Here is a 10,466-nt window from a genome sequence, read left to right as displayed (position 1 = left end):
CAAGGCCTCAGCTTCTCCCAGGCCAGAGACAGGGTGGGGGAACCCCGCTGCTGCGAAGGCCGCCCAGCCCCCCGCCCCCGCCCCTCCTCCCGGGGCGGCAGCTGGATGAGATCACGTCTGTGGGGGAGGGGTGCAGTGGACTTGTGGGAGCGGGGCTCCCCCCACTCACGGTGGCCAGGACCCCCGCCACGCGTGGCCTGGCAGCACGTTCAGGGGCTGCAGCCCTGCCGCCTGGGATGTGAGCTGGGGGAAGGTACGGAGGCCAAGGTGCGGACGCAGGACGCAGGTCTCCCGAGAAGCAGAACCGTCGCCCACCCGTCAGTGCCTGGGGCTGGGGTCCCCCCAAGCCAGGCACGGCAGAGGCCGGCGGTCAGAGGGCCTAGAAACCCCAGGCCTCAAGCCCAGGCCTGAGGGGTGGGCAGGACAGGGACTGGGGAGGGGGAGGTTGGGCACTGCCACACCACAGGCTCTTCCCCAGGAGCACACCTTGTCAGGACACCACTGCTGGAGGCTGGCCAAGGCCTGAGTGGAGTCCCGGCACCACCGGCCCCCTCCAAGGATGCTGCGTGGAGGAGGCGCTGCCCGACACAATGCGACCAAGTGTTCCCGGACGGTGGCCCCTCCCAGGTGCCAACCACCCAGGGCACAGCCCCGGGGTGGGGGAGGCTCCTGCGCCCCTCGCGTGCTCTTGCCCCTTGGGCTGCTGAGAGGACTGCTCGCCACCCCACCTCTCAAGCCTCTTCCCTGAAGCCCACCCTGCTTTGCACAGACGCGGCGACAAGTGTGTGTGTGTCGGGGGCGGGGTGGGGGCCGGGGCAGCACTTCTCAGGGAGGAGGGCATCTGTCAGGCCAGCCTGGCCCCTGAAAGCCGAGCTCTGCCGCCCCCTCGAGCCACAGCCGGCTGTGCTGGCAGAAGCACGGCTCCCTGTCACTCAGGCGACATATGGGATAGTCATCGCCGGAGGAAGCAGCCCCCACCCCAGCGGCTCCAGCACAGCCCCGGCCAGTAGGAGCGCCTCCCCGCTGGCGGGCCAAAGCCCCTCCCCCGGCTTCTGCACTCCATTTACAATCATCATCGATTTCTCAAAATACCGAATATAAAAAAGTAGCCGACAGGATGTGGCTGCCGACAGCCAGAGCCCCTGGGAGGGGGGGAGACAGGCCGGGAGCCGCGCTGCACCGGCCCCCCTTCACCGAGTACGCCCGCTGCTCCGGCCAGGAAACCAATTTATTTTGTTTTGTCTCTGTTCTCTGAACGCACAGAGACCGGATCGGGCGGGCAGCCAAGGCTCCTGCAGCCGCTGCCAAGAGAGCAGAGGATGGGGGTGGAAGCTGTGCAGGGGAGGGGGCGCGTGTCTCCCCAGCCGGGGACAGCCCCTGGCAGGCGGCAGGAAGAGCCACCGGGGGGCGGGGACTGCTGTCTCTGCAGGCCCCCCAGCCCGAGGAGGCACACACCCGGAGGGCTCACGCCAGGGCAGTGGGCATGGGGGCCGCAGCCCCGCCCGGTGGCCAGGACACATCAGGGAGGGGGCGGCTGGGCGAGCAGCACAGCCACGTCTACCTGGGAGGCTCCTCAGCCCCAGCATCCCCCAGAACCCACGGGCAGCTCCGGGCAGCTGAGCCACGGCAGCCTCTGGCCAGACCAAGCACCCCTAGCCTGGCAGCAAGCTTTCCCCTTGAGAGCATAAATGTGGGAAGGACGACCAGATTCACTGAGGGCCCCAGCGGCCCAGGCCTCCAGGATGCCAGGGAGGAAAGGGGCAGAGAACCGGGGCCTCCCGTCTCCTGCCCTCAGTGCCCAGCACAGGTGCCCGTGGGGCCTGTCACTGCACCCTCACCCCCGGGGCCCAGCCCAGGCCGGCTGGTGTCTGGGAAGCCTCCCCGGGCCTGTCGGTGCCCGCCCAGAGCATAGGGGCCCCCACCGCCTGCCAGCCCCGCCGCCCACCCCCCAGGGCCCAGGGGTGGCTGCGAGGTGCCCAGTGCCCTCCCCTCCCTGCGATGACACACACTCCTGCAGTCACGTGTACCCGACCCTGAAATCGCTCTTCCAGACGGGGACTGGGGCCCCAGGCCAGGACGCCCACTCAGGCCTCGCTGTGGCCTGACCCACCTCTGCCCAGGCAGTGCAGCCCACCCTGCGAGCGAGGAGGCCGCGGCCCCAGCCCTACCTCCTCGTCAGAGCTGTCCTCCACGTACTCGTCCTCAAACTGCACGCTCGCCACCTCCTTCCTCGGCGAAGGGGTCCCGGCCTGGGAAGGGAAGGGGAGAGCAATTATGTTATGTCAGGACACTGACGCCCTGTGCCTGGGGCAGATCGCGGGTCCAGGACGCCCGCCCCCTCCTGCCAACGCTGAGGCCTAGGTTCCCACACCCCAGTCTCTAAGCGGCTCCAACCTGGTCCCAGCGCCAAGACAAGACTGGGGACACCGCAGGTCTAAGTGGGCCTCTCAGGGAGGGGGGTCCCAACCAGGGTCACCCTCTTTCAAGGGCTGGACCCATCATAACGTCCAAGCTCCGGGGGAGGACCCCAGGGAGGGGCTGACACCTGGCAAAGGAGCACTTGGCCACCCCCGCACCCCTTAATGTGAACAACGGCTGCAGGGCTCCCAGCCCAAAGGCCCAGCCGAGCCCAGAGCCAACCTGGGCTCAGGGGACAAGGCCTCTCAGCAGCCGCTCAGCAGCCGCTCCACCGAGGGGAAGGCCATGGTGCTCGCTCTTAGCCCCTGGCAGAGGGGCCACAGCCGACCCGCTCCTAGGGCAAGACCCTTGCCCCGAGGAGGCCACATTCAGCACAGCTGGCCAAGGGCCCAGAGAGGCACCCACACTCTCAGAATGCCGGGAGGACCCGGCCCCAGGCTGACCCCGCCCACCAGGCCAGTGAGTGGGTGCCACCGCTCACTCACACCCCAACCTGGAAAAGATTCTCCCCTTGTGGGGTGGGGGGACCTGGTGTACCGGAACTGGGATTGATGGGGAGAGCAGCCCATCTCTCCCCCCCGACTCCAGTAAAGTGTAGCAGGGGCCCCCCCACCCCAAGCACAGGCGCCCCACCCAGAGCCCCGCTCCCCCTGCCCGGGCAGGAGCCAAAGGCCCGCAAGGCAGCTCTCCCTCCCGCCTGTTTTTCCCTCGGTGTAAGGAGGGTGGGAGAGTAACTTTTTTTCCAGGCCAGGAAAAGGCGAGATTCGGTTTCCACGTCTCTCCCACCCCTTGCTCCCCGAGCTGTGTGCTGCGGGAGCCCTGCCCGCTGAAAGTGGGTCAGCACTGCCTGGGGGCGGGGGCAAGCGGGGGGCGCAGAGGGCCAGCCTGGGACCCAAAGCTTTCCTGCCGTCCTCACCCATAGTAGCAACCAGCGGACACACCTGCCCCAGGCCCTGGGCTGGCAGGACCCCAGGCCGGGCCACGTGCAAGTCTCTCAACAGCCCCCTGATGCCAGCCCGTGGCTGACGGGCCACTGGTCGCAGCAGGGTTGGCAGTGCAGGCCACGGTGCTCCAAGGCTGCCAACCGCCAGCCAGTCTGATGCCCCACACCAGGCACCGGACCCCAGGAGCCCAGTACCACCTGCACGACAGGCCACCATCCCGGGGCCCTGGCCAGCCCCAGTGATGCCTGGGGAACCAGACACAGGCGGGACCTCAGCAAGGGGAGGGGACACCCAGCAGCGGGGCTGAGTTCCTGGGCAAAGGAGCTGGACACCCGGCAAGGAGGGCCCTCCCTCACGGCACCAGGGCTCTGAAGCCACATCCTCCCTCCAGAGGTGACGCTGCAAGGCAGATGGTGGCCACCAGGGGGCTGCCGTGATGCGGGGCGTGGCCCAGCTCCTGGGACCAGGAGGACCTAACAAACCCCGCCCCTTCAAAGTTTAGAGGCACCGTAGCCGGGCAATGGCCACCGTAAAAAAGGGAGAACTCGCACAGCGCCGCCCTCTCTCCGCTTTCTCAAGCAGCTCAGCCCCGGCCCCCAACATCCTCAGGCACAGGCACCAGGTGGCGAGGGGCTGCCCAGAGCTGCCAGCTCCCACCCCAAGACGGGCTCAACACCACGTGCTGCGGGCTCGCAAACGTGTCCATGTGGATGGCTGGGGGCCCACGGGCAGGACCAGAGGGACGTGGGGTTCTGTCGGCACATGTCCCAGACCAGGGGACCAAGGGAGGCAGGACGCGCCTCTCCTGGGAGGGGCTGCAGCCTCGCGTCATGACTGGCAGCTCCACGGCCAGGATGCTGCTGCACGGCTTGCTTGCTCTTGGAGCCCTGAGTCCTGAGAGAGGGGACAGGCAGGCAGAGATGAGATGCCCAGTGAGAGCCAGCCACTCAGGTCACCCCACCCAGACGTGTGAGTGAAGCCCAGAACACGGGATGTGATCTGAGTGACCACCCTCCGAGGGCAGAACGTACTAGAAACCTGGGGAGGGCACAGGAGAAGCTGATTGCTTCACAGCTGAGGGGGGGCTGTGGGATCTCCCAAACCCACTGATGATGTCACCCCAGATGCGACACCACCCCACCTGCCCTGAACTCTGATCCCCAGAAATAAGAGTATCTGACGCTAGGCCACAGCCGGGGCTCTCTGGGACAGGCCCAGGCACATCCTGCCCGAGGTGGCCTCCACTGACTGGGCCCGCTCCCTCCCCAGAAGCCGATGCCCAGACCCCACAGTGCACAGGCCTGGGACTCACAGCCGCTACTGGTCTCCTGGCGGCCCTGCCCACCACTCCCCAGAGCTGAGCTGAGACCCAGATGGGCTCCTCCTGCCCAAGGGTTTGCAGTAGCTCCGTGCAGAACAGTACAGGCAGGACTCTTAAGTTATCTGAGAGACGCTAGTTGCACATTAGGCATCGCTACTAGGTCTTTTGTTACATTCTTTTTTTTCTTTTTTGCGGTACGCGGGCCTCTCACTGTTGTGCCCTCTCCCGTTGCAGAGCACAGGCTCCGGACACGCACGCTCAGCGGCCATGGCTCACGGGCCCAGCCGCTCCACGGCATGTGGGATCCTCCCGGACCGGGGCACGAACCCGTGTCCCCTGCATCGGCAGGCGGACTCTCAACCACTGCGCCACCAGGGAAGCCCTGTTACATTCTTGAATGTGGCAAGCAGATTGAACAAGTGAAGATGGGAACTTCAGTACAAAAGAATAAGAAAACAAAATACGGGAAAACCCACACAAATGAGAAAGGACCAAACCAAACAGAACAAGCAGAAGAAAAAACAGATCTAAACAAGCACAAAAATGAAGAAATGGCTGTCAGCACCTAAATCCACTCAAAGTTAGAAATCAAGAGGAGGCCCAGCAACGCGAGACCTATGGGACCGGCAAAGCCCACCCAAAAGCACCACCAAGTGTTACTGGGGGGACACAGGGAAGCAAGAGGCCCTGGGTGACTGGGGGTGCCCAGCGGCAGGAGCCACCACCTGAGGGTGGAAACAGGAGGGGTGTGGGCGGCCAGTGGGGGAGCGGGGCCCGGGGCTCCTCTCCAGCTTACTCGCAGGGCTTCCTGGTGTGACACGGGATAACCCACGGGCTGTGGCAGGTGAAGGTGGGTTGGCAGACCCTCGAGAGGGCCCTGAACTAGCGGAACTCCCCAGCGTGGTAGGAAGGTTCTGCAGGTTAGCAGCCCTGCAGTAGCTGCAGGATGAGAGGAACAGGCTGACTCGGGGGGCCCCGATGCAGAGCATGACAGGGCTGTTTGTGAACAGGAGACGTGGAGAATCGCCAGCTCCACCAGGTGGAGCGGTGGATGACTTTTGAGGAACGGGTGGAAGAAAAGGGGAGATGGGGGGACTTCTACCAGGAGTCAAGAGCACACCCACCTCTTCAATTCCCGCTCTTGGCCTGGACGAATTCCAACCCAGTACTGAGGTCCCCGCTTTAGAAGAAAATACTCCAACACCCCTCAGCTATAGCACGAAGAAGCCAGAGACGTGAGTGCCCAGGCCAAGCAGATTCCAGGGAAGCTGGCAGGTCTCCAGGACGACCCACAGGGGATGCGGATGGGCCCTAAGAGCCTGCGCACGCGCGGGGAGGGGAGCACGGCACTGGCAGGAGACAAGGCGGGGTGAGGGCGCACCGCCGCCGGCCCAGCGGAGCATGGAAGGGAGGGCCCAAGGGCCTGGCTGCCAGCGGGGGACGCCTGGGCAGGGCGCAGAGCCACAGGCAGCCTCATCCCCTCTGAGGACGCCCCCACCCAGGTGGCCTGGGCCGACCTCCTCAGACAGCAGGCTCAGAGGGCACCCCGGAGGGCCGAGGGCCAGGGGTAAGGACGGCTCCCCGGCCTCTGGAGAGGGCGGGCACGGAGTCTCTGCTGAGCTGCAGCTCGGCACCCGCCGCGCCGGCCGCCAGCAGACCCAGGATGGCAGCACAGTTACCTCTGCGGAGCAGCGCAAGCCCAGCGGCTGGCGGGGAAGCCCAGCGGCTGGCGGGGCTCAGGTGGTCGGCCTTGAGGTGCCTGCACGCAGTACCTCACCTCCAGAATTTCAACTGAAAATTCTTTTTATTAAAAGAAGTTATTAAAAAAAAGTTATTTAACTTTTAAAAATCATTCCTAAAATTTTACTAATAAAAGAGGATAAAAATTCTATTTTAAAGGAAAAAACTTAAACATGTGGATCCTTAATTTTTTTTTTTTCTGAATTTTTTTTTTTTCTGGTACGCGGGCCTCTCACTGCTGTGGCCTCTTCCGTTGCGGAGCACAGGCTCCGGACGCGCAGGCTCAGCGGCCATGGCTCACGGGCCCAGCCGCTCCGCGGCTTGTGGGATCCTCCCGGAACAGGGCACGAACCCGCGTCCCCTGTACTGACAGGTGGACTCTCAACCACTGTGCCACCAGGGAAGCCTCGATCCCTAACTTTAAAAGAGGGGAAAAAGATCCAGGAAGATAATTTAACCATGAACTGTGCTCACCAAGGAGAGTGAAGGCAGCGAATGGAAACGTCCTTTACTGAATAGTGTTGATCTAAGATTTAACGTTTTGTCAAGGAGGGAATATTTTGTAAATTTAAAAAGTTAAGGGACTTCCCTGGTGGTCCAGTGGTAAAGAATCCACCTTCCAATGCAGGGGACGCGGGTTCGATCCCCGGTCAGGGAACTAAGTTCCCACGTGCCGTGGGGCAACTAAGCCCACGTGCTGCAAACTACAGAGCCCAGCGCTCTGGAGCCCACACGCCACAACTAGAGAGAGCAAACCCGCGCGGCACAACTAGAGAGAAGCCCGTGCACCGCAACAAAAGAGCCTGTGTGCCGCAACTAAGACCTGACGCAGCCAAAAATTAAATAAATAAATAAATAATGAATCTTAAAAAAAAAAAAGTTAAAAAGGAGAAAAATCTGCCCGTAAGCCCACAAACCACGGGCAAGGCAGTCTGTGGACCAATCTTCTCTTTGTGCACCAGCGCTACAATTAAAGCTTGAATGGGTGGAGGGTTTAAATTTGATTTAAAATCCTTTCTTCCTAGGAAACAGATCAAATAAGTGTGGCTTTTGGTTTCCATCACGGTCCTAACCTCCAGAACACCACGGCCATTGAAAGTATAAATAGTTACAAGATCGTTTCTAGGATGGTCTGAACAACCAGTGTTGTGTTTTAGTTAAATTAAGGTTTTCTGTCATTTTCCTCACTTAAGCCAAGAGCGGGGTTTGCCTTTCCCCATCGTCACAGCAACAGGCAGGACGGCAAAGCCTCACGCGGCGGCCAGCTGGCTCCTGCGCCCCCGAGACCAGGCCAGGTGGATGGAGCTCCACTCGCTCCCACAAGTGTGGGGCCACCAGGTCCCCCCAGGAAGGCCCCTGCAAACCAATCCCACCTTGGGCTTTGCCCCTAGGAAACCCAGCCTACAGCTGAGTCTAGCAAAGTGGCCTGAGCCTCAGGAGAAGTGACACCAGAATCACCGGGGTGGGTGTGGGGGCCCAGGCAGGTAGATTTTTGGGGTTCCTATGAACAGAGCACATGACTATGCTTGAAAACTGGTGCCCTAAAGCTTAGAGCACCTCAGCTCCAAGTAAGCATCCTACCCAGCCCCCACCAGCAACACCCACCCCCTCCCCTGCCCCGCTGCACCGGAGGAGGGACGAGGGCCTTGGGGTTCCCAAGGAATGGGAGAAAGCACTGCCGAGAGCCCCCAAAGAGCCCGATGCCTGGCAGGCACTTTCCTGGCCATGGTCATCCAAGGGGAGAGCCCACCAGGAGGCTCCTTGCCTACCCACCTGCTGCCCGGGGGGCTTCTCCGTCCTGCTGTGCTGCTCATCGCTGCTGGCCCCATCCTCCTCCTCAGCCGCAGTGTCGGCCTCACTACCGTCACTGCCGGAATCCTCCAGGCCTGAGAACACACTTTCCTCGCTGTCGGAGAGGCCAGGATCGCTGCCAGGCCCAGGGCCGAGACCAGGAGCACCGAGGAGAGAAGGCTAAAAGGAGCACGGCGTCAACGAGCCCACAGCCCACACAGCGGGCACCCTGCGCTGACCCACAGCTCTGTGTGGCTGGCCTCCAAGGCCACAGCCCTCAGGCCACAGCCTCCACCTCCACCAAAACCACCCACCCAACCCAGGCCTCCCTCACCACCCACCTCCGCCGACAGCAGGCCGCGTGCCCTCGGAAGAGACATTCAACTCCTAGCATCTCACAAGGCAAGGACTTTTCAAGGAGCTCAGTTCCCATCACATCACCCACACCGGCCCCCTATCCTCCACACCCCACCCTGGCACTCACAGCCCCAGAGCTATGAGGACACTAGGGCGGGGTCTGGGGCAAGCAGAGGACCCCAACCTGAGGGGCTTTTCCCACCTGAAGCAGAAGACTCTGTATCCAACCAGATTGGGACCGACAGTTGATCAGTAAATTGTAAAGGTTGGTTGAAAAGACATAAAAACTACACAAGCTTTACTTAAAAGCAAGTGTTTTCATTCACCCCCTCAAGGGGTAGGACCAGAGCTTCCCCCGAGCAGAGCTCTGCTGACCAGACACTCCCCGATCCCTAAGTCTACAGGACACAGTGCACGGTGTGGACCTTTTAGAAGTGCAACAAGAACTTGCAGACTTCTAGCAAGCATTTATCTGAATGGAGAATTTGCTGCTTTTCAATTGTTAAGAAGTCTCTCACCTAATTGGACAGCCTGCACTCAACAATTACTTGGCAGCACTCAACTCAGCTTCCACAGAAACGACTCTGACACACACTAACTACTCCAACACTTAGTAAGCCACACAATTAAAACAGCAAGTGAAAATGGCATAAATGATTTGGGCACAAGTACAAATGGCTGCTGATGGGTACAGAGCCAAGAGGACTTGTCGCAAAGTGAGCGGGCAGCCTGACAACCCAGCAACGTGGAGTCCCGGCTCAGAGAGGCTCGATTGTACAAGCCTTCGGCGGCTTTCTACCACCGAGATTTGATGATACCCCACAACCCAGCTAGGGGTCCAGCTGGAAATCAGGAGTGGCCATGACTCCAGCTGAAACGATGCATCCAGTGCAGCAGGCACTGCCTTACTATTCTCGTACCCTCTTTTACAATGTATGCGACGTATTAGTAACGTATCAACAGACAAGTAGTTACTGCAGGCTCAAATCCCTTTAACGCAGGAAGCACAATTCAAAGGGCTAGGGAGGCGGCCGCACAGGATGCCAGCCCTCCTTCCTAGCTCTCTCCGGCCCAGACGTTCTTCCAACCGCAGAACAGCCCAGCCCCACACCGGCTACCCCTCGCGCAGGGGGTGCTCCCTGCCCAGGATGCCCCCACAAGGCCACCGCCAGCAGAGGACAGGCGACCCTCCTCCCCGCTTTCCCCGGCCTGGCTCCCCGGGGCTGGCGGCCGAGGAGGCGCCACGTGCGGCACAGATGCACCTCCCCGTCCCGCTCGCGCAGCCCGCGGTCACCTCCTCCGGCTCCGGCTCCGGCGGCCGCTTCCCCGGCAGCGCCCCCGCCGCCGCCGCCGCCGCCGCCTCGCGCCCCACGCCCCGCGTGTCCGCCATGCTCCAGGCCAGCCCCGACCCGCGCCGCCACTTCCGGCAGCGACACGACCGCGTGGGCCTGGGGGCGGGGCCCGCAGGGTCAGAGGGCGCGGGGCGGGCCCTGGGTGGGGCGGGGCCGGCGTGCGCGCGCCGTGGGGACGCGGGCGGGCGGCTCCGGCGGAAGCGCGCCCGTCGCAAGATGGCGGCGGCCATGCTAGGGTTCGGGGCCGTGTGTGCGCAGCGAGCGGCGGCGGCGCGGCCCGAGCAGGAGGCGCGGCGACGGCGCTAGCCCGGCCCTCAGCCCCTCCTCGCGATCGCTACCTCCGTTTCTCCCGCCTCTCCCGCTATGGATCTGCCCGTGGGCCCGGGCGCGGCGGGGCCCAGCAACGTCCCGGCCTTCCTGACCAAGCTGTGGACCCTCGTGAGCGACCCGGACACGGACGCGCTTATCTGCTGGAGCCCGGTGAGGGGCTGGGCGCGCCGGCTCGGGGATTTTGGGGGCGGGCAGCAGGGCGTCGGGAAAGAG

The 10,466-nt window shown here is 62.7% G+C and overlaps 2 protein-coding genes across 3 annotated transcripts in view; one reads left to right on the top strand and one right to left on the bottom strand.

The window, feature by feature from the left end:
- Window positions 1-8,608, bottom strand: part of BOP1 (BOP1 ribosomal biogenesis factor) — a 19,435-nt gene extending 10,827 nt beyond the window's left edge. The window contains exons 1-5 of the mRNA XM_007464604.1: window positions 8,549-8,608; window positions 8,201-8,394; window positions 6,737-6,754; window positions 6,660-6,690; window positions 2,169-2,222 (exon numbers count right to left, since the gene is read on the bottom strand). Coding sequence (XP_007464666.1) covers window positions 2,169-2,222; window positions 6,660-6,690; window positions 6,737-6,754; window positions 8,201-8,394; window positions 8,549-8,608 — 357 coding nt within the window. The remainder of the gene's footprint in view (window positions 1-2,168; window positions 2,223-6,659; window positions 6,691-6,736; window positions 6,755-8,200; window positions 8,395-8,548) is intronic.
- Window positions 8,609-10,115: 1,507 nt separating this feature from the next.
- The window catches only part of HSF1 (heat shock transcription factor 1), a 19,833-nt gene continuing 19,482 nt past the window's right edge, over window positions 10,116-10,466 (top strand). The window contains exon 1 of one of the 2 annotated variants that reach the window (XM_007464544.1): window positions 10,116-10,403. In XM_007464544.1, the coding sequence (XP_007464606.1) occupies window positions 10,287-10,403 (117 nt within the window). In that variant the 5' untranslated portion in view covers window positions 10,116-10,286. The remainder of the gene's footprint in view (window positions 10,404-10,466) is intronic. The other variant, XM_007464543.1, reaches the window with a different exon arrangement.

Source organism: Lipotes vexillifer, unplaced genomic scaffold (assembly GCF_000442215.2).
Source record: "Lipotes vexillifer unplaced genomic scaffold, Lipotes_vexillifer_v1.1 scaffold394, whole genome shotgun sequence".
NCBI lineage: Eukaryota > Metazoa > Chordata > Mammalia > Artiodactyla > Lipotidae > Lipotes > Lipotes vexillifer.
This window is presented reverse-complemented; position numbering and strand designations above follow the sequence as displayed.